The sequence below is a fragment of the Micromys minutus genome (genome assembly GCF_963924665.1).
Source record: "Micromys minutus genome assembly, chromosome: 4".
In the NCBI taxonomy this organism is placed as follows: Eukaryota; Metazoa; Chordata; class Mammalia; order Rodentia; family Muridae; genus Micromys; species Micromys minutus.
Window position 1 is genome coordinate 56,205,185 of NC_137973.1, and position 24,319 is coordinate 56,229,503.

Here is a 24,319-nt window from a genome sequence, read left to right on the forward strand (position 1 = left end):
GTCCCTTAATGACCTAAGACCTCCCACTGCTTATGGGTTTCACCTAAGGCTGGTGATGCTGTGACAAGTCAGCAAAGTCTTCCTGAAATCCCTGAGCAACAAGCAACCCAGCTTCCTAGGAGGAAGGGATCTGCATGGTATCACTTTGAATACAAGTTCTGAGGGAACTATGAGCCAAGTGACACTATGCAAACCCCCTTCCTCCATGCCTGCTCACTAAAAGGCTAAGCATCCTCCAGTGAGTGAGATCATTCTCAATGGCCCATGGCTGATAGTGGGCAGCGTAGTTGTTTCATGTTTTATTCATGCATTGTTCTTCGGCAAATTTCTCCTCTTTGCTGAACCAGCGAAGGGAAACTGCATAGTGCATTGTTGGAGCGCTGGTTATAATCTCCTCATGAGATTCCTTCGTTTTGACACTCATATTTTAATAGCATCTGTATATTTTGATAGCTGGAAAGCTTTCTAAATGCAAAAGGAATTATCGTTCTTAAGATACTTAAATTCGATTAACTCAGTGTGGGAACTGTGGAAAGAAAAAAGGGAGACAGGCAAACGCTGTCCAATTAGATAACCTGAGGGTGGGTATGCACTCGGTGAAATTCAGGTGGAGACATTTTCAGCTTCCTTTCTGTGAAGTTATATTAAAAGCATTTCCTCACAGCTCTAGAAACCTTTAAAAGCACAGCTTAGCATAACATCACATTTCCTCGTGCTGAAGTTCCATGATTTACATAGAAATTCAATTATTTTAAATGTTTCTTTCCATTAGTGGTTCTTCCCCTTTCGAGAGAGCTATAATATGCTCAGATAGAATAATATTAGTTAGAATAAAAATTATTTTGTATAAGCTGCTTTTTAAATTTTTCCTTTTTCTGTTTCCATGTTCATTAAAACAATCTTACAAAATTTACAATGAAAAATTTCTAGATAGATGGAATTAATTGCCCAGGGAGGGAAGTTTGTTGACAGATGAGAAAGCAAAGCCCGCTAGGAACCACTTTCTTTCTTCTTTTTAACCAGACATTAAAAAATTTTTTTAATTGGATATTTTATTTATTTACCTTTCAAATGTTATCTTCTTTCCTGGTTTCCCCTCTAGAAACCTCCTATTTCATCCTCCTTCTGCTTCTATGAGAGTGCTTCCTCCACTGCCCCCTCCTTCCTGCCCTGGCATTCCCCTACACTAGCCTTCACAGAACCAAGGACCTTTCCTCCCATTGGTGCCAGACAAGGCCATTTTCTGTCACAAATGCAGCTGGAGCTATGGGTTTCTCCATGTGTACTCTTTTGTTGGTGGTTTAGTCTCTGAGAGCTCTTGGGGGGGGGGGCTCTGGTTGGTTGATATTGCTGTTCTTCCTATGAGGTTGAAACTCCTTCAGTTCCTTCAGTTCTTTTTCCAACTCTTCCATTGGGGTCCCCGTGCTCGGTCCAATGGTTGGCTGCAAGCATCTGCCTCTGTATCTGTCATGCTCTGGCAGAGCATCTCAGGAGACAGCTATATCAGGCTCCAGTCAGCAAGAACTTCTTGGCATCAGCAATAGTGACTGGGTTTGATGTCTGTATATGGGATGGATCCTCTCTCTGGATGGCCTTTTCTTCAGTCTCTGCTCCACACTGTGTCTCCGTGTTTCCTTCAAACAGGAGCATTTCTGGGTTAAAAAATTGGAGATGAATGGGTGGCCCCAACCCCCAAATGGGGGCCTTTCCTAACCTCTGGATATGGTCTGTCCAGGATCTCCCTCCCCGTTGTTGGGCATTTCTATCCTGTTAGACGGAAACAGCCTCGAGACTTGGGGCTTCCTCCATCGAAGATTTTCTTTTTCACCCGTGCTATATCTGTTAAAAGGAAGAACTGAAACACAGATCTGAAATGAACCAAGAAGAAAGGAAAGAAAGCAAATTGTAGTGACCGTGTTTCGGCTGGACTGTGTTATTCTATCATCAATCCAAGAGATTCTAGGAGGCTCTAACACATTCGATGTCCAGAGCCTGTTGGTAGCTGCCCTTTAAGACAGAGTAAGATTCTGGGAAAGCTATTTAACTGTCAGTCTTAGTTTTCTTATATGTAAACTTGGTGTTATAACCTCATGCAGTTATAGAGAAAGATTAAATAAGTTAATATGCACATGGGCTGGAGAGATGGCTCAGTGGTTAAGAGCACTGACTGCTTTCCCAGAGGTCCTGAGTTCAAATCCCAGCAACCACATGGTGGCTCACAACCATCTGTAATGGGATCTGATACCCTCTTCTGGTGTGTCTGAAAATAGCAACAGTGTACTCACATATATAAAATAAATAAACCTTTTAAAAAAAGTTAATATGCACACTACACACAGACCAGTGCCAGGCAGATCATAAGGAGTTGTTGCAGATCTGGAGCCACTGGTGACTGACTTCCAGATACACCTAGTACACTGATCATTAAAAATGAGGTCCTATAGCCATAGGTCACAGTGTCATAAACTGGTAAGTGCAGTGAAAGAGCCAGTCCTTTCTAACCTACAGAGCACATACTTATCTGAGTAGATGCTTATTTGGCCCCCTACCTTGTCTACTTCAAACAGTGGCCAAGTTTGGGTCACATGGCCGTATTTATTTGGCTTTGTCTATGTATAATGAGTCCACGTGCTTTGGTTAGTGAAGGGAACACGTTGGATAAGAGTTAGATTCAGAAGGAAACTAGCCAGTGTTCACTGGGAATTGTTGTCACCTAGGTCAAATGGCTGCACCCCAAACAGGCCAGTGCATTATTTCAGAACAGCGTTTCCCACAAGTTTTCTCTGTGGTTCGGGCATGAAAGGAGTGAACTCTTGGAGCTTCAGCACAGAATTGGCAGGCTGCTATGAAAATTATTTCCCAAAGGGAAGGACGGAGCACACGCAGCTCACTGGATTCACCTAGAACCTTTTGAAGTCATGGCTCATGAGTTTTGCCTCCTTCCCCAGTACTGTCTGATCTCTTTAGGACAAGTCATACATTTCTTTGTTTTTCCCATGAAAACCAGCTGCAGGTCGCTAGAAGATTCTGGCTAAAGGAATGTGTATGTGTGTGTGTGTGTGTGTGTGGATACATGCATAAACATGCACATAAATCATCCTGATCTTAATACATGCAGATGTTAAACTAAAAAAACAGGTTAATGTTGCATGATATTTTTCTGGTTAGTGCTCCCCTCTCAGGTTTATTATTGTTTTCATGATTTATTATTAAACATTTTTGAGATGATTAACGTGATATTGTTTCAGTGGAAAATATGGAAATAAATAAGACAGAAAACAAAATATGGATTGGTTCTTTATGAACACTTCGGCATAAGTAACTTCTTTTGGGTCATGGTTTGGAATGGCCACTCCCTAGTACTGGATAGTATATGAGGCAGGCCAAAGGGAAGTAGCAGAGCTCATGCTGTTATCTGAGAAGCTGTGTCATGCCATTGCTCAATGTTTGGAATGCAACATAGTTGCATTATTCTGCCTCATTCCCAGGCAACTGGTGACACCAGTCTTTGTGATTTTTCCCCCTTGGGGACAGAAAGCCTTTGCCAATGTTTTGCATTCAAGTAGTAGTAATCCTTTAAATCTGTGAAAAAATGGTGACAGGTAAGAATGGTTTACAAGAATGTTTTTGCTTGAATTTGACCACTCACAAGCTTGAACAGCTTATTACCAGTGGCCACAGGCAATTCTTTTTTCACATTAATCCATCCCGTTCCCTGATTATTTTTTAAATTGGTTGTTTTCTTATTCAATAAAATTTAATAAGATTCCTATCCTCAGTAATTACTGAGAATTGGTTTGGTGGCTGTTATGTATTGCAAATGCTTGTTCTGAAGTATCCAGTTTGCTTGTGACTGATTATGTAATAGATTCCAATTTGTATGTACTCAAATTTAACCTTTCTAGGCTTCATTTTCTGCCTTCTGGGCTTCCTGTCTTGCTGAGAAAGCCATCTCTCATAGCCAAGGTTATAAGAACAACATTCCTATTATTTTAGCTTAATAACTTTTTTACTGTTCTTTCCCTCCATCCGTCTGTCTCTGTCTCTGTCTCTGTCTCTGTCTCTGTCTCTCTCTCTCTCTCTCTCTCTCTCTCTCTCTCTCTCACACACACACACACACACACACACACACACACACTTCTTTCATACTCCCATTCCTCTCCATTTCCTTCCCCCTTTCCATCTTTAAACCATCTGGATTTAATTTTGCTTCTGCTAGGAGTTTAGGATCAAATTTTGCATCATCCCCTAATGGTTTGGTTTCCTTATTGTAGTTATCGAATTGAACCGACTGAAAGTTTTCCTTGACATCTTTTCTTGGTGCAAAGCTCTAAGGAGGAAGTTAATTTGCCTTTCCCTCAGTCTGGCTTCCCTGTGACCTGCACAGTTGTCTAGTCAGGGCTCATTCTCTCGTGTAGCACCATGTCCCCTGAATCACATTCTGTGCTTGCTTTCATCAATTCCTCTCTTGTAAAGGGCCACGTTCTAGTTAATGTTTTCGTTGTTGCCCTGATAACTTATCACCATAAAAATCGACTAGTAGAGAAAGGTATATTTTTGCTTACAGTTCCAGAGTGATAGAATCTATTAGGATGAGGAAGTCATGTCAGTAGTCAGGAAGAGCATGGAGATGTAAGCTTTGTGTCAGCCAGAAGCTGGCCAAATACGTGTGCACCACTCACAGGAAGCAGAGAGAAAGGACAGGATGTGGAGCCAAACTATAAAACCTCAAAGTCCCCCGAAGTTGTAATTTGCTTTCTCCAGTGAGGCTCCACTTTCTAAAGGTTCCAAACCGCCCCACACAGTACCACCAATTGAGGATCAAATGTTCAAGTATGTGAGCCTGTGGAGCACATGTCTCATTTAAACCATCCTAAAGCAGATGCGAATACTTTAGACTTTGTAGTCACTTAACTATGTCACTATGGCACTAACATGGTTTGGCTTCAGCACAGTTTTACTTTTGTATAGAAAAAGTTGGATCTCAGTTGATGTTACATATCACCCATTACATTATCGTTTCGGCCTTCCCCTTCCCGTTGGCCATTCAGAACTTGTAAAAATCCCTATTAGTGCAATGGCAGCAGGGCAAAGGGCACAATTCAGGATTCGGTCTATGGGCCATCATTTGCTGTTATCTGATCCGGAGCCATTAGCTATGGCTCCTGACCCATCCTGAATCCTACTAAATGAGGAGTCATAAACCTCAGGCAGAGAACTCAAAGCAAAGCCATTCATGAGTTAACTCATCTTGCCAATACCATTCACATTAGGCTATCATTGTTGGATTTTCCTTTACAGCTGTTCAATAGACTCTGGTCTTTACTGGGACAAGTTGCTAAGAGCAGAGAAGGAGGTCAAGTGTCCAGGTTTTGAATTCTAAAATATTTTAGCTTAACAAAGAGAAATGTACTTTTCTTTTTCTTAACTCCCTCTGAAGCCCCTCCCCTGGAGGCATTCCTCAATCCATCCCTTTGGTACCCTCTAACATGTATGAAGACTCAGGCCATAAATGGTGCGATTATGCCCTCCATATTTGTCTTGGTCTTATTTTAAAAGGGGCTTAACTTTAAATCTCGTTTTCAACATGACTACTCTTGAGACCCCTTCAGCCTCTATAATGCCCAATGAAACGAGTCAAATAAGATTCATAATCATGAAGTTGCCTCCATAAGACTTTACCATCAGTGCTATGGATTTCACATCCACTTAACGAGCAGTTTTCTTTTAATGTTTTTGTTGTAATTCTCAAAATAGTTATAACACAACGAGTAAGGGAATAGGCCCACTATCAATGAAGAGCCGAAGATACAAATGTTAAAGTCCAAGGAGAAAGGTTTCAGGGGGCTGAGATGCCATCTCTAAAGACAGTCATTTCAACAGCTGATGGCCATCTTCACCAAATCAAGGCCACACTTGGAATTGTAGGAGAAACTTGTTATGAGTAAACTTGTGTGATGCTGTTTTTGTCAGAAATAGATGACTGAATAACAGGAACTTGAATATATTCAATCCTGCACTTAATTGACTCTTAGAGAAGAGAGCAGGGGCAGCCAGCTCAGCCTAGCTAGTTTGCCCACCATCATCAGGACCATCTTTCTTGCTTCTACTTCTAGACTCTTACTAGAGCATCTTGCTGGACACAGCACTGTAGAGCTTGAGGCAGAATGGTTACTGTGAGCTTAAGGCTAGCCTGGACTACATAGATGGTTTTAGAGTAGTCTGGACTATGTGGAGACTTTGTCTCCAAAAAAATGTGGGCATGGAGGGGGCACGACTTGGGCCAGTATAGCTGTTCCAGTCCCAGCCATTACCTTTGCTCTATGTGTAGTATGAAGGAGATAGATTGAGGTTCTTGCCTTCAAATGAGCCACAGTTGTCTCTGTCTAAATAGTGCCATTAAAAACTCAATGGCAAAGTTTTATTTTGAGATGACAAAAAAATGTCTGCAGACAGATGGTTTAGATAGGTGTACAGCAACAAGAATGACTTAGCATACTTAACACATTGTTAACACGGTGTTTATGTTTTGTTATAAATAGCTTTCTAGTAGGAGGCTTGGAAATGTAGTGTTTCTTTTAGGTAGTCAGTACTGTATTGTTTAAAACACTGAGACTGTGTTAAAAATGCAAAAGGGAGGGTAAAGGTTGAGAAATACCAAGCATCTTAAAACTTGTGTAGTGGTGGACCAAAGAGAGGAAAGACCCTCAAGAGTAACCTCAGATATGGGTTAGGCAGTGGGCCTAATCACTTTGTTTGCCAGGCAGTGGGATAAGATGAAAGTACCGTTCGTTGTTGAATCCAGAATTCATCTGTTTTATGCTTGTTTAGTGGCATCGCCAAAGCATGGCATCAGGCACATTTTGGGGAAGGATCTGGCCCAATACTGTTGGATGAAGTACGCTGCACTGGGAATGAGCTGTCAATTGAGCAGTGTCCAAAGAGCTCCTGGGGAGAACATAACTGTGGCCATAAAGAAGATGCTGGAGTGTCTTGTGTTCCTCTAACAGGTAAGGGTGTCACTTCCTAAGTGTGCTACCTTCTGCCCTTGTGATGGGGATTGCCTTAGCTTCCTTTCCCAATTCAGATATTGTCTAGAAGCAGACAGGTAATGATGCTAAGCAAAACTTAAAATCAAATATATTTTTATTTCAAAATACAATTTTTTAACATTTAGAATTTTATTATTGATTTCTTTATATTTTAAGAATTATTCTTTTTATGTATATGAGTACATTGTAGCTGTCAGATACACCAGAAGAGGGTATCAGATTCCATTACAGATGGTTGTGGGCTACCATATGGTTGCTGAAAATTGAACTCAGGACCTCTGGAAGTGCAGTCAGTGCTCTTAACCACTGAGCCATCTCTCCAGCCCCAAAATACAATTTGTTCACTCACTTATTTTTAAAAGTTTCTATTTAAATCCAACAAAATTATTTTACTGCAATATGCAATACCCAACACTCAAAATTTGTGTGCAGTGATTCATACAAGACATTAGGTGTCAGTCTATTACATCTTTAATCCATTCAGTCCCCGAAATGCATTTGTAGCTGTTGTTCAACTGTGTGGATGTGATTGCTGATTAAAGATAACCGATAAAGAGACCAAGCTAACTTTATAATCAAAATGTAAACTAATGCACATTGCAATGTGTCTGTTTATATAGGTCATGTTTTATAAAAGAGGATGTTTTAAATTATTTTTATTTTTGTATATGTGTGTGTGTGAAAAGTAAAAGAATTAGTGTCTACAGAATTCTGATCTTGCACATCTTTGTATATGCTGTTGTCTTTATTAGCAACACAATGCATTTATACACACGAGAAATTTCTAGTTTACACCAAAGTTTAGTCAGAGAATTTCATTTCCTTGAGGCACCATTGCCCTGTTTTAGATGTGGCACCCTTATTAGAGCCTTTCGAGGACACAGGAGACAATAAGCAGTACAAAACTATGCCGATAATAAAATGTCACCACCAGTTTTGTGTCAAGAGACTCTTGTTTGCTTCTGTGGATCTCAAAGATCTATGAAAAGTATGTTTTACTCTGTTTGTACTTCATGAGAGGTGGATTGGAGTGTGGGGTGAGGAATGGTAGAAATAGCTTTTTTTTAAAGATCAATTTATTTATTTTATGAGTACATATGAGTACACTGTAGCTGTCTTCAGATACAGCAGAAAAGGGCATCAGATCCCATTGCAGATGGTTGTGAGCCACCATGTGGTTGCTGGGAATTGAACTCAGGACCTCTGCAAGAGCAGTCAGTGCTCTTAACCGCCAAGTCTTCTCTCCAGCCCTGGAAATAGCTTTTAAGTTTACCTTTTTGGAGAATGAAATTTACTGTGCTTTCTGCTCTCAAACTTTCTCTAGAATTCTCCGTGTATGATTACTCACCAAGTCAATAAGATTCAAATTTCAAATCTGTATTACCAGTAAAAGAACAAAGGCAAGATGTGCTTTTTATCACCCGTGGGAGTCTGACAAGATGCAAGATGGATTGCTCTTTACCCACAGTAGCTTTTCCTGCATTTTTAGTTCAGTATTTTGATTTGCACTTGAAAATACAAAATACCACCTCTACATCACTATCTGTTTGACTGCTTCAATGAAAATGGCCACTGTCGTTTAGATTCGAGAGGAGTCGAACTGTGGAAAAATTCCTGGATAGGATTTCATATAGAAAAATAAATATGTGTACGTAGAAATTACATCATAATGCATTTACTGCTTGGAGAATAGAATACAAATATCAGGAGGACAAATATGCTGATCTTCAGGAAGGGGACAATAACCTCACATGACGAGAAGAGTCACAGTAATAGGTTATCAAATAGCTCAGAGGGAGGTCTGACTGCAGAGCTACATCAGGTCAAAGGTTCTTCCTCTTCCTCCTCCTTCTCTTCTCCTCCTCTTTCTCCCTCTCCCTCTCTTTAAATTTAGTTTGTTTTGCGTCTTTATCTCCTTATCACAGATGGTGCCATCAGACTGGCAGGAGGGAAAAGCGTCCATGAAGGTCGCTTGGAGGTATACTACAGGGGACAGTGGGGAACAGTTTGTGATGACGGCTGGACTGAAATGAATACATACGTGGCTTGTCGACTGCTGGGATTTAAGTAAGGCTCATTGGCATGGGGACAGTGAATGCTGAACATATCTTTAAAGTCAGATTTACTGCATAATTTTTACTTTTCATTTCTAAAAATAGAGATGCATGACTTATCAGATGCTTTCCACCATCTATTTGCTTACCATCTGTCACCACCATGGTCTATAGTCTGTCATCATTTGTCTGTCATATTATTAATGCTCATCTACCAACCTACCCACCTACCCACCCACCTACCCGCCCACCTACCTACCCACCCACCTACCCACCCACCCACCCACCTACCCACCTACCCACCCACCTACCCGCCCACCTACCTCATCTATCTACCTATCAGTAGAATTATGATTAAAACATTTTTAAGGATAACGAGTAACCATTTCTAGTCATTTATTTCATGTACTACTAACATTCTTTTCCTGAACAAATTGCTTGAAGTTCTGAGTGACTTCTAGTGCACTCTTTTGTCTATTCAGGCAAGATTTCTGAAAGCTCGCTTTTATTATGATGTGTTGTTACTACTGGGTGTTATTAGTTTTGACATCATTGTGTCTACAATTTCAGCAATTTCATCGAGGAATGTTATGGTGTCACATGGTTCTTTCTTGGAACATGATGATAATTGACACTTTTGTTGGAAAAGAACAGCCCTCTTGTTATGAGATGGCCTTTAGAACTGACCTTTGACCTTGCCCACTTGCAATCTGAGTACCACACTTCGGGCAGTATAACATGGTACATACATAATACACCCCAGTGTATGTTGATTTAAGTAACTGGAAACTATGGCCTTGAGGTAAATAGTCAAATGAAGCCCATGGATGCCCCTTTATTCTTGTGTTTCATATTTCTATGTGATTATTTTAAAAGTTGGTGAAATTACTTAATGTCAGCTTGAAATACAGTTAATTGCAAATAGTCACTAATCCTTAAATTTTATAGCTTTCAAGCTGGATAGAGCTATGTTTAAATCTGTACTTTAAAAAAAGAAAAAGAAAAAGAAAAACCATTATTCTTAATCTTTACATACCAAGAAAACTTTGACTATTTCCAGGTTACATCTTGTTTTACATGTACTTTATGCTCATTGTAACTAGTAAGATTTTAATGCATACTATAAAACCTTTAAAAAAATCAAGTACTGACAAAAATGTATTCATATACAAAAATGATTTTAAAATCTGTACATTTATCTTTGTTTTTTAAATAAAGTTGTTCAATTAAAAAAAAGAAAGTTTAAAAAAGAAACTTCCCATTCTTACAGATCATTATACTTTGCACGTGTAATAATGTATCAACCATTATATTAAATCTGTGTTTTTATAGACACTTGGTTTAATTTTATAATGGTACAGAGTCATATGTTTTGATGTAATTCTCACACTATGATTAAACTGTATTCAGGTTAATTTTCTAGGGTAAGAGTAACTTCAGTTTAATCATAAATAATGCTATCATGATGATACAAATATACAAATTCACTGACATATATAATTTTGGGCAGATAGTGGTCATTGAAATTATTAGGTCAAAGGGTATCATTGCCAAATACATATGACCATTTAATTAGTAAAAACTTCTTAGCATATGCCAGGTTGTACTGAATGAGTATGTTATGCTGACAATTTAGTCTCAGATGTAGGAATTTATTTTTACATTTTTTTTCTCATTAGTGAAAGCAATCAAGTAACACTAAGTTTTTCTTCCATATTTTATATCTTATTCTTTAGTTTTAGAGGTCCATGATATTTCCTCTCTTGAGTAAATTATCTGGACTCAGGGGGACTTAGAATGCTCCCATTCTTGTATCAGGGTGAGCGTGCACCACATTTAAGTAACAGAGGAAGTTCTGAAAGCAGTGATTCACTTGGAATGGGACAGAGTAAACTTGGTTTCTTTGTATAAATGCAGACCTGAGCTAACAAAACTTCCTGTTATATGTTTCGTGGCTGAATTAGACAAAAATATTGATGCATTGGCTGGGAGATTGCTTTGAGTCAAAAGTGATGGCAAGATGCAATTTAAGTTCATTGGATTTGGTGAGGAAAAAAGAAAGACTTAATTAGTTAGACAAATGGCCTTAAAATAACTATTTAAAAACTGCTACCTTAAAATAAAATAAAAACTGTTACCTTCACTTATTAAATAATTTATCTAGTTAGAAAAAATGTAATGGTTGCACAGTAGAACCATTAGGAAGATTCATGGCAAATGGAAAATTAGTCTTGATGTCCTTAGTAGAGAGGTAATAAAGGTATTGAGTGAGGGGAGGGACTGGCCCAAGATTTCTGACAGAGGTGAATTTCACAGCCTCTGAGAATTGAAGGCACTTTGAAGATCTTTAAGTTTAGCGGTTCCTGCCATGATTCCTAAAGAATGACAGAAATACCAAGAGGAGGGTGAGCATAATGCAGTTACCCAAATGCCAGCTTTTCAGTTGAACCGATATTTGCTATTTCATAGCTTATCGCTTATTGTAATACATAACATCATAAAGTCAACTGGCACACTGTGTCATTTGTAAAATAACTGTGTGTTAAGCTTACATAGCCTTATGAAAAGAACACTATTGCCATCCTTATTTTGGTGGACCAACAGCCAAAGTTTATTCCAGGCATGGGTCCTGATTCCAGGCCTGGGTCTGATTGTGAGCAGTCACTGAATTAGGACTCTCTCTTGGAGAAGGACTCTGGAGAGCCAGAGGGAAGCTGCTGAACTCGGACCAGCTCAGATAGTTTTAGCAGAGAACCAAACCAAACAATCGTCTTCTCTCTCAACTTTACGAAGTTATTCCATGGAGAGGAATTTGAGGTTTGTCTCTTTGCACGCTCTCTGGCTGGTGGGTTAAACTGTGGTCAAAACACAAGAATGAATTGGTTACTCGTTAGTTACTCATCGAGTTAACCAAAGGATGTTAAGATAATTCTTAAGAAAGTCGGGTCTCCAAGGCTAGAGAAAGGTCAGATTCTTATCCTCTGAAGCCACAATATTAAACTGGGTTGTTTTTAACTGGTCCTTCAATGCATGAGATGGAAGTTTTACCAACAGCATTCATTTCATTGCCACAGATATGGCAAACAGTCCTCTGTGAACCATTTTGAAGGCAGCAACAGGCCCATATGGCTGGATGACGTCAGCTGCTCAGGAAAAGAAACCAGCTTCATTCAATGTTCCAGGAGACAGTGGGGAAGGCATGACTGCAGCCACAGGGAAGATGTGGGCCTCACCTGCTACCCTGACAGTGACGGACACAGGCTTTCTCCAGGTAAGGACAAAATGTTGCTCTCGAGGTCACAGATGATCAGTCTGCTCCTCCAACCAGTCTGGAATGTGAAATATTCTCCATCTTTGACTTTACTGTCAAAAGGTCTGTTTCCCAAGAAAAATAACTGTTTGTATTCTCAACTTCCATTCCATGTGTAGTTCTGGATTTGTGTTTCATTAAATATCTAGATTGCTCAAATTTAAAAATGTTTATAACTCAATCCCAGGAATTAATATGATGGAAGGAGAGAACCATCTCCCTTAGATTGTCTACCTACCTTGACCATCATGGTCCAGAAAATGAGTCCCAGAGACATTTACACACACACACAAAGACACAGACAGACAGACGGACAGACAGACATCAAAGATTAAAAAATAAAATATGGTTTGTCATTTTTTAAAGAGTCTATAAAATTTTAGGACTAGAGACCTGGCTCGGTGAAGAGCCCTGGCTGTTCTTTTAGAGGTCTGATTTTTTTTCTAAGAAACCACATGTCAGCTCACTACTACCTGTGAGCACAGTCCCAGGTGATCCCCGCCTCTCCTTTGGCCTATGTAGGAACCAGACATACACAGACATATTTTCAGGCAATACATCCATACATATAAAAATAAATTAAATAAAACTAGACCAGAGGAAATTTTCTTACAACTATCAAGATAGATCATGGAGATCTAATTTCATGTAGATATATATTCCTAACATGAAAACAAAGATTTTAAAACATAAAAAAAATGAAAACTAAGAATCTTAAAAAAGTTCATTAGTTTAAATTTTGTCTTTGGGGAATCACTATTTTTTTTAAACCTTCTCTTGTGAAGAACAGTAAAACTTCAGACACATTAATAAGAAATATAAAGCTTCAAATGTTCTGTTTCATACACAGCAAAAACTTGCTACGGTATGGATGCTACTGGTTAGAAGTGCATAGAATACTCACTTCAACATTTGCTGGTTTTAACTCTGCCATGTGATTCTCTCTCCTGTCTCCTGAAGTAAGCCTGACCAAGGATTGAAGTTAAAGATTGAATTATTCCTGACATCACAAGGAAGGATAGAGAACTAAATATTGTCATTATTTTTTCCGTCTTCATTAGGACACCACAAGTTATACTGAATTAGGACACACCCAGGTGACTTCACAATTTATTTTGTCAAAGTATGTGAGTCTCAGCAAAAGCTTTAAACAGTACCAGATGTTTTTTTGGGGAGAGGCAGATTTTGGGATTTTGAGGAAGTAAAATATGTGCATCTTGCCAACAATTCTTTTTAGGTGACAAATATCAATTCACAATGCCCTAATCTCGTATGTTGTTTTAAGCATACAGTCAGTGATATTTTGGTCATCAGCTCCCTGACTCCACCTCCTTGGTTGTTCTGAACATTTTTTGCCCCTACGTTTTCACTAGTAAGTTCTCCTGAAGCTAGAAGAGCCTTGCAGTAACTAGGCACTCACAACTGTGTGTGTCATTCTGCTTGTATGGCTGTGAAGTCCACAGATGGAGTGGTGTCAACACCAATATTTATGATCCCAGTCTGGAAGTGAGACACTCAAACCCAGGGTCTTGGTGAGGTTGGCTCCCTGAGAGGGAATTCTGAAGCAGGGACTGAAAAGATACAGATTCTCCTGGTTCCTGTCCTTGACTTGTAGATGGCAATTCTTCTCCCTATGCCTTTTGGCATAGTCTGTCTGTCTGTCTGTCTGTCTGTCTGTCTGTCTCTCTCTCTTTCTTTCCATTCCTCCCTCCCTCCCTCCCTCCCTCTCTTCCTTCCTTCCTTCCTTCCTTCCTTCCTGTCTTTCTGTCTTTCTTTTAAAGAATTATCTATTTTATGCACACTGTAGCTGCCCTCAGACTCACCAGAAGAGGGCATCAGATCTCATTACAGATAGTTGTGATCCACCATGTGGATGCTGTAAACTGAACTCAGGACCTTTGGAAGAGCAGTCAGTGTTCTTAACCATTGAGCCATCTCTACAGCTCATAATTTTTTAAAAAATACTCTTTCTTTTTAAACTCTAAGTCTGTCTTCTTTCCCATGAGGACACCATTGTATAGACCTGGGATGTGGCTTCATGGCTGCACCTTTCTATCCTGGAAGGTGAATCTAGGTAAAGGCTCTGAGTGATACCATCCATCTACCTACCACGATCTCCAGGTTGTCTATGTCTGTATCTTTCTTCCTGTCTATATACTGTGGCGGTCAGAGATGTGACATTCTATTATTTGTGTAACTTCAACCTTAACTGCGCAGTCAGTTTCTTGGTTTTGAGATTTAAGTCATTTGAAATAGTTGAGGTTTTAGAATTTTTCCGATAGCTGACTTTTTTCATGGCACCTTTTCTAGCAGCCTGACCAGCTTCGTTACCCATGTACGCCAATGTTTATACCTTCCTAGAAATTTCAATTTGGAAGTATGCATTTCATCTGTGTTCACGAGTTACAAAACAACCTAAAACAAAAAAAAAAAAAAAAAAAACAAAAACAAAAACAAAAAAAAAAACACTGTTAATGCTGTCTTACTATTTAGAAATTAGTTGTAATAAAAAAAAAAGGCTAGCTTATAATTTTAGAGTGCCATACATCTATCTGTCTGTTGTCTGTCTATCCATCCATCCAACCATCCATCCATCATCCATCCATCATTCTTGTTCTCTGCATATGAGACATTTTCAAATGCCAGGAACAGAAAGTTGAGCAAGACAAACCCATTGATTGCAGGGCTTTAATAAAGACAGCAAGACTGGATACAGGATATTACTGGTATTTCATCTCCCTCTCCAAAAGAAGGATTGGTAGGTGATTTCATATCCGATTTTTTTAAATTGTATTTTGTAAGGTTTTCATGCTTAGACATCACCTGGCTTGTTTTGGCTTTTTTAATGTATTTAAACCATGACACAGGTTTTCCCATCAGACTAATGGATGGAGAGAATAAGAGAGAAGGACGAGTGGAAGTTTTCGTCAATGGCCAGTGGGGAACAGTCTGTGATGATGGCTGGACCGATAAGCATGCAGCTGTGGTCTGCAGGCAGCTTGGCTATAAGTAAGGAAGATGGCGTTCTCTGGGATGGCACTTGGGGGTGGCTTCTCTAACTCCTACTTTTAGGTTTATTCTAGTGAGTTTCTCTTATGTAAAAAGTCTCTAATTGTCGGCAGCATGATTGGGAATTCCAAAGAAGCAGTAAGCAGCCTAGTTGTATTTACTATAGTCTTCCAAGAAATATGCAACACAGAACATCACAAAGACAGCGTTTCCATGACAGTGAAACAGCCCGGCGCTGGCTAGTACACTGCTGTCCTCAGCCACAGGCTTTTAGTTCACCTTTTCCTGTAACTTATGCTCCAGCACTACGTTCTCACGATGAAGCAATAGTTGGGAGTCAGGCCGTGCCGGGCGGTTGCAGAGTAAGTGCTGATGGCGCGGAGGCCAGCCTGTTGCCTCTCCTGTAAGTTGTCAGCCTCGTACCTATTTGTCTTTGTGTGCCGTCTACTCATTGCTTTGTATTTTTCCTCCGGCATTTATGAGTGTTTGTGCGCGCTCGCGTGCTTGTGCGTGAGCATGTGTGTATGTGTGTGTGTGTGTGTGTGTCTTACTTTCACATTTGAAACAGTACTCAGGCTAGGGATGATGTGCTGTGCAGTGTTCCTCAGTGGAAGGAGGCTATGATGTGGCTTGCGTAGAAATACTTATTTATAGTATGGAATAAGAAAATGTGGGTATTTGAATCTGGAGAAGGCAGGTTGTCAGACTTGGGGTTTACAAATAGAAGTACAAGTTACAACACAGAGGCCTGGGAAGAGGTTCCGTGGGAAAGAGTGCTTGCTCAGCAGGCATGAAGACCTGCAGGTAAACACCCAGAACATATGTAGAAAGCCAGGCCTGGCTGTGCATACCTGTAGCTGCAGCATTTAGGACAGGCTCAGGCAGATCTTGAGAGCTGGCTGGCCAGCAAGCCTAGCCAAAACGACCTTCATGTGAGCTTGCTGACCCATGCACCTGCACACTCATGTGTACCACCACACACAAACCACGCATGGCATATAAGTGAATAGACTTGCTACCTAGTAACAAGTAATATTGTGTAAATTAACAAGCAATGTATTTAAATTTTAAAAAATTCTTATTTAAGTGCATGTCTTAAATAATGATCCGTTAAATTAGTTTTTCTCTATAGAGTACATTTTATACAAAATAGCATTTGTATTTTATAAAATTTCAATATTTTGTGATCAAAACACTCTGATTTAATGCCTTGTGTATGGTCTGTTTGCCGGTCCTGTTTTCTTATGGTCAGTGGGTCTATAATTTGTAATACTGACCTGCAGTCTTCTCTAGAGGCAGAGGTGGATTTAGGCAATGTTCGGTTCTAAATGTCCTTTGCTCTCTCTTTCTCCAGTTCATTTCTCCATTTGAAAACACATGACCACTGTTCATGGCTTCCACTATTAAAAAACATCCCGTTAACACTGGTCGCTTGGCCACCTATGACTTGCTTTGCAGTTGTTATGATATATATGAATGATTGTATGACTCCTAACTGAGAGAACTTGAGCGTTTATACAGGAACACACATGAGAAGACACACATGTGACCTGACCAGGGGATCTTCTTTCCACATCTGTTTTAAACCATGAAAAATTTGGCAACATATTTATCTGCAAAAATCAAACCAGAAAATGTTGTATGGCATTTACAGGTACAGTCTGATAGAGCCCCACCCCCAGCCCATTTGAGAGTCCTCAGATAACTTGGCAGGGTCAAGTTACAGCGAACTAGCTGAAAGTTACAGCATTTTGTAATATCCAATGGAAGATAAACCTGATCCTGATATCCGTTTAAAAATATCCGAAAGTAAAAACAACCTTCATTGATAGACATAAACATATGGTTATGCTCCTCCCATTAGTTTATCTTAAATTCTCTCCTTCCACAATAAATATATGCACGCATGTGCTTATACATATAGAATGCTCTCGTAGCTTTAAGAGTCCAATGTGCTAGTCACACTCTTCTTGCTCCAGTACCCAAAGTAGAAACTCCCAACTTTGTGTAACATTACTGCATTTTTTATAACTTTAAAACTGTGTTCTCCTTAACACATAGTTTGATCTGTTTTTAAAAATCTGATTTTGAAAGCCAGCTATCCTACTTTTGGATCTTCAGATATTTGCCTTGTATCTTCAGGTATCTGCATTGCTTTTGAGCGACCTCTTCGTCTAAGAGGCTGTGATTAATTGGATCCATCCATTTTGCTCTGTAACATTAGATTCCATAAACACACAACTTATCTCTTTATTGTATTGACCCTGCATGTATATTTGTAGAAGTAGCGGATTTTCCATTGCTATAACTGAAAAGCACAGGCTGAGTCGTTTATCCAAGTCACAGTTCTTAAAAATTTGGAAGTTTGAGGAGTCCCTGTAAGTGAGGACCTTACTTGTGGTGGAAACTGTAGCTCAATGGTGTTGCAGTGGACACATGGAGAGCCCACTAGGACAGTAGAGTGTCCATACGCCTTTATAGGGACTTGTTCAAGAGAGGGTTAATGAATATACTTGGGAATATAACCATTAGCATGTGACTCGTTTGTCCAGGGCAGTAAGGCCGATTTCCCATGTGGCTACACTAATTTGCACACTCGGAAGCACTCTTGAAATTTGTGAATAGCTAGAGTTTACCTCACTCCTAATTCTCAATGCAATCAAGCGCATGTCCATTTGTCTACTGACCATCAGTATTTTCTTTTATATAAAGTGCAATATACGACATCTATTTTTGTTGAGATTACTTTATTTGGGATCGTATGTAAGTTGTTGGATTTTTAAATTTTTGCATAATTTTTGGGATTTCTTGGTGTGAAATGTGTTTTCTCTAGAAAAGCATTTGCCAATAAATATATTTGTAAATGTTTGTTATAAACACCAGCTTTCTGATTTATCTTTTTATTTTTCCTTAGTGCGGTTTAGGAAAGTGGATCAGTCTTTTTATTTTGTTTTTATATTTGCTTAATAATTTTTCTAATGTGATATGTTAAGAAAAGTTTTCATGATTCTTTTAATGACTTGTCCTTCATGATTGAGTTCAATAATTTATTAGAAATTGAATTAAATATGGATTTTTTAGTTATCTTCTTCAACAAAGTGTTTGGATTGTATATCTTCAGAAAGTAATGTGAAAATAACAAAAAAGAAATATTCCAAAATAAGCTTTTCTTCCAAAATTCCCAGCTTTTTCTGTGTTTAGAATTGTACTTTTGCTTCAAAAGAAAATGAAAAGATTGGCCTCTAGGTCTCTGGGTATTATTTAATCCCATATTTTTCTTGGCAGTGAGATAAAAAAGAGAGAAAATTGGGGAGGGGGGACTTTTATTTTTGACATTCTATTGTGTATGACTTTCTAAGTAGAAGCTAAATTAGAGGCAGTTGATTCTGTAAAGTATCAAAGGCTCATGCCAATGAACAGTTTAAATGCTGTGACAGTGATTTTCAGTACATGCCCGTACTAATTTCAGTGTTTGGATATAAGGCAGAGTTGAGCTGGTGTGTACTGAAATATAAGGCAGATGCTGGCTGACCTTCAGTTTCTGAAGAATGCTGTGTTTCCAGGGGTCCTGCCAGAGCAAGGACTATGGCTTATTTTGGGGAAGGAAAAGGCCCCATCCACATGGATAATGTGAAGTGCACAGGAAATGAGAAGTCCCTGGCAGACTGTGTCAAACAAGACATTGGAAGGCACAACTGCCGTCACAGTGAGGACGCAGGAGTCATCTGTGACTATTTTGAGAAAAAGGCATCAAGTAATGCTAATAAAGGTAAGTCACTTCTGGACCACTAGGCAAGTGGAGAGTTAATGTTTCCCGTGAGGACCCCAGACTTTGTTAACAAAATCCTAGTGCAAAGGGAATGCGCATAGCCCCTTGTCCTTTCTGTTTACGCTGTGTTCTGTCAGGCTTATAGAGGGGTGAGTGGGCTTTGCTAACCTTGCGGTCTCTGAGATCAACTCCAGCCCCCTTTACTGTCTCAGCCACTTCTGAATTCCTCCTTCTCGGAAAGCAGTACATACAGTTACTGTCTCCTTACAGAATCAGGACCATGATCATTCTTATTATTACTTTTTGAAAGAGCAGGAATAGCTTTGAAGAGACGTTTGTTCCGTTTTGAAGCAGACTTTCATCATGCTCAGACTGATCTGAAACTCTGCAGCCCTGGTGTCATGGCAACGCCATAATCCTCCTGCTCAGCTTGCTGGGGGCTGAGATTGCAGTCGTGAGCCAGCACACCTGATTAAAGTCAATTTTTAAAATAAAAAATTTCTTTTGTAGGTTTTATCCTCTAACCATTTAAAGCTTAAGGAAATGGAGAATACAGTGCAATAGTGGGATATTAAATCACTCTTCCATACACATTCAAGTTGTATAAAATAATAAATACTGCTCTAAATGCAAGAATGAGAGAATTAGCTTTTTTTTTTTTGAGAAATCCTTGGTTATCTTTTATAAAACAAACAAGCTTTTTGGTCTGCACAGAACTACAGAGTTCTAGTCATTCATATGTCTCCTCTCTAGTAATTATGGTCATAATACAAGAGCAGGAAAGAATGACATGCTTCTTTGACTCTGAGGGGCTTCTGGGTGTGATAGCAATACTCAAATGTGGGCTGAGAGGTGGCTCAGTACCTCAGAGCACTGGCGGCTCTTTCAGAAGACCTGGGCTCGATTCCCAGCGCTCACACGGCAGCTCACAACTGTCTGTAATGCTATTTCCAGGGGATCTGACGCCCTCAGACAGACAAATGTGCGGGCAAGAAACCAGTGCACCTAAAATAAAAATAAATTATATAGTGTGTGTTTCTCTAAAGACAACTTATCTCCCTAAAAACAACTTAATTTGTTAAGTTCCTTTCAATAGTTAAAATTATACTTAGAGATGGAGTACAACAAGTTATTCAGGTTATGTCAAATTCCTGAAGCAGTTAAAAATGTAAAGGTGAATGCCTAAACACATCTTATTTGATGCTTTTCCATGGTAGGCAATGCTTCCATTCCTCATCGAAAGGGTTCCATGTCTAGCTAGCTACACGGTAGAATTTGCTTCCTTATCTTGTTGCTTTCTGCCGCAGCTCAGAGCCTGGTGACATCCATAAGACAATTAAACATGAGTGTTTAGTGATTGGTCATCTGAGGAGATGCTCGAGATGCTCCTATAATGGACTCGGGTTCCATCTCAATTTTTGCTACAGTACGCACAGCTTGAAACTGATGTTTGTTTCTTAAAGTCAGGTGCTTGCACAGAATGATGTACTTTTTAAGTTTGGCTTGCTCAGCATTAAAACATTAATTACTTTTCTTGGCATTAGATAAAACAGGCTCAACTTGGGATCTCATTGCAAAGTTTTTCTCATATTATAAATTTCAATACCATTGTAAATTGAAATTTCAAAGGGACGAGGGGTTAGATTTTGATGGCATGCCCCTAAGGTCATTGGTACACATTCTATACCTCTTTCTTTGCCAAAACCTTCTGCTGGCTCTCCGGTGGAGTCCCCTGTCTAGTTACCCTGGAACCATTAGCACTGATTTGGTCTTCATGTTCTTGATACAATTCCCAATCTTCTTATATAGATAGAAAAATAGCAAGAACAAAACTGCATTGTGTGTGTAGTATGTACTTCCTATTTTAAATTGTTTATGTTTATAAAGAATATATATATATATATATATATACATTAAAGAAACTACTCTTACATAAATTATTTATAAAATCATTTTAAAATCTAGTCACACCTTACAGATTGACTTTTCTTTTATAAATATGTGCCACTCCCTCATGTTTAGTTGAACTCTTGTGTATTTATGTCGGAAACATGGAGGGACGGACAACCAGGGCTGTGGAGGCCCTGGAATCCTTCAGTGTCTAATGACTGGAAACTTTAGAAAGTTTCTGATCTACTTGCATGAGATTTGTTGTTCGGTTAAAAGATAACTCTTACTTTTACTTCAAGAAAAATTATGCTCCAAGTTTCAGAGAAACACACTTTCAAGTAGAGGAGAGAGTTCCAGGGGTGGCGTTGGGCATCAGGAACCCCCTCTCTCCTTTCAGAGACCCTCTCATCTGCATGTGGATTGAGGTTACTGCACCGTCGACAGAAACGGATCATCGGAGGGAACAATTCTTTAAGGTAAAAAAAGCAAAAAATGAAAGAAAAAAAAAAAAAGGTTCTTCAAAGAGATCCCAATATTACAGGATTAGTAATATCTGCGTGTGCTACAAAGGTTACAGACCCAGGGCTTCCTTTGATTATGCATGGAACCTGTTTCTATCACTTCATAAATAAATATTACACTGATAGTTTCCCCGTCCTTTGATGTAGATTCAGTATATATGTTAATACATCACTGTTTGTGACTCATGAGATATGTTTCTGACACAAAATGTTCATACATAGTCCTTCAAAGATACCATTCCTCATAAAATTCTGCATGGGCCAGTGACATGGCTCACTGGTAAAGGTGCTAGCCACCAAGCCTGGTGACCTGAGTTGGTCCCCAGAATTCATGTGGTAGAAGTAAAGAACTGACTCCCACAAGCTGTCCTCTAATATGCAGCACGTATGCACACATGCATGCAAACATGCACACACACACACACACACGCATGCACTCAGAAAATTGATGAAATTAAAAGCCAAGAAAAATTACAATGACAGCTCTTTCCAAACAAGAAATAGATATCTGATGTACACAAACCTTGAAAGGCTAATGCACAGCTCCTGTGAGTATAAAGATTTTTAAGTTCCTTCCATTACAAGCTGACAAATTAAACTTTATAACAGATGAAGATAATAGCATCACCTGATGCATATTTACATGGTAAAGTCTCATTTTTATGACACTTTAAAAACTGGTAAAAAAAAAAAAAAAACAACAAAAAAAAAATCAAACTCTACATAGCATCGAATAGCAGTGGTTCTCAACCTGTGGTTTGTGACCCCTCCCCCTTTGGGGTCGAACGACCCTTTCATTGGAAAACACAGATATTCGTATTACAGTTCTTAACAATAGCAAGATTATAGTTATGAAAGAGCCATAAAATAAGTTTATGGTGGTGGGGGAGGGGTCGCCACAACGTGAAGAAGTGTATTAAAGGGTTGAAGCATTAGGAAGTTTGGGAACCACGGTTGTAGAGCATTTGAATACTGAAAGGACCACATGAGCCTTCGTATATCGTGAGGACTTTGAGTTACAATTTCTGTGTCCTGCACTCTCAGGGAGTGGGGAAGTAGGGAGAGGGGAAGGCAGCAGAGATGGAGGAGATGGGAGATGTTTAAAACCAGCTTTTGGTTTAAGTACGTCTTTAGGCTACTCGGGTTAAGCTATGCATATGATGTAGGGTAAGTAGAGACGTTGAACTCGTGAAGTACAAAGAAGACAACTTGTCTGCAGGAGTCAGAGAAGAGTAGAACATGCACAGATGCCTGCAGACAAACTTCCAGAGTTGCTGACATTTGGGACCAATAGTAAGAGACCAATCATGAGGGTTGGGTGGGCATCGTTCTCCATGGAGGAAGGACCTCATGGCTCCACTCTGCTCTGAGCTCCTACCCCACCTGAGCTGAAGTCATTATTTTACCTGAGGCATTTCTTTCCTTTTCTCCTCTCTCGAACCTGTGGCTTGACTTCTAGGGGTGCCTGGCCTTGGCAGGCCTCCCTCAGGCTGAAGTCTTCTCATGGAGATGGCAGGCTGCTTTGTGGAGCCACTCTACTGAGTAGCTGCTGGGTCCTGACAGCTGCACACTGTTTCAAAAGGTATGTGTCCCTTGTCCCAAGCAGCCGGATTTCTTCTAGATCCATGCTTATAGGCGATGAGAGGGGCAGAGCCTGGCTATATGCCTTCTCTGTTTGCCCTGCAGCACTGTGTATACAAGGGAGTTAATGCCAGGAAGAACAGCACAGAGCCCTCAAGAAACAACCTGATGTTTTATGTAGTATAACCAATTTAAGCTTATCCCCGACTAGTTTACAAATAAACAAGACAGTGAGACTCAGACCATGGTTATTTTATCTAGCCTTGACAATTGCTGGGGTGTAACACCCAATGTACCCTTCTAACTGGCTGCCTCCCCAGCTGTGGACCCCAGATACTTGCTGTTTGTCCCTCAGGGGCAGCTTCTGTTCTCCTCTCTGTCCCAACCAGGACACACCAAAGTCACAAACTCACCTACGTCTAAACCCTTCAGTAATTGGCTGCAGTTAATTTTGTTTAACCAATAGTTTTAAATCAAGGATCAAAGTTTACACAACAAAAGCTTGTAACAAATAAGAAGTCACTCTTAGGCCTAGACCCTCCGGAATAGAATTTAGCATCACAATAAATAGTGAGAGACCAAACCTCAAGAGTTCTCTGAGTAAAATAAGTTGGAACTAGGGAGAAGGGAAGGGAGGTTTTGGGAGAGGAAGCAGGGTAAAGCTTTCCTCAAGATTTTATCTAAGATAGGTAGGTGTGGAGACATTTCTGTACTTTAGAGACTGAGGCAGGAGGATCACTGTGTTTGAGACTAGCATGAGATGCACACTGAGATTATCTCAAACAACCAAACAAACAGCACATAAAACCAAACAAAAAATGTATTGGGTGAAAATTCATATACTTGTAGATGTAAATTTGGTGTCATATTAATTGGGTAGGACTTCTAAGGAGGAAGGAATGTAGCCTTGGTGTTTTTGTGCATTAAGTTTTTCAGTACCTTCTTGAAAGTCACACTGCATCTAATTTATGCTTAGCTCTTGTGGTACATGATCCTGTTCTGACAAGAGGAATTTCTTTCCCCAGAAATGTTATCAGTCCATCAGCTCATGGAAAAAGCCTCACTAGAAGAAGGTCCCTGTCCAGTTCCGGGGCTGTTCGAGCAGTGTCTGCTCTAAACCCCACTCACCCTGT

At 39.6% G+C, this 24,319-nt stretch overlaps 1 protein-coding gene across 1 annotated transcript in view; it reads left to right on the forward strand.

Annotated features, from left to right (window-relative positions):
• PRSS12 (serine protease 12) overlaps positions 1-24,319 on the forward strand; it is a 57,744-nt gene that overhangs the window by 19,174 nt on the left and 14,251 nt on the right. The window contains exons 3-9 of the mRNA XM_080915379.1: positions 6,832-7,010; positions 8,978-9,119; positions 12,181-12,377; positions 15,284-15,425; positions 18,989-19,194; positions 21,482-21,560; positions 23,065-23,187. Coding sequence (XP_080771505.1) covers positions 6,832-7,010; positions 8,978-9,119; positions 12,181-12,377; positions 15,284-15,425; positions 18,989-19,194; positions 21,482-21,560; positions 23,065-23,187 — 1,068 coding nt within the window. The remainder of the gene's footprint in view (positions 1-6,831; positions 7,011-8,977; positions 9,120-12,180; positions 12,378-15,283; positions 15,426-18,988; positions 19,195-21,481; positions 21,561-23,064; positions 23,188-24,319) is intronic.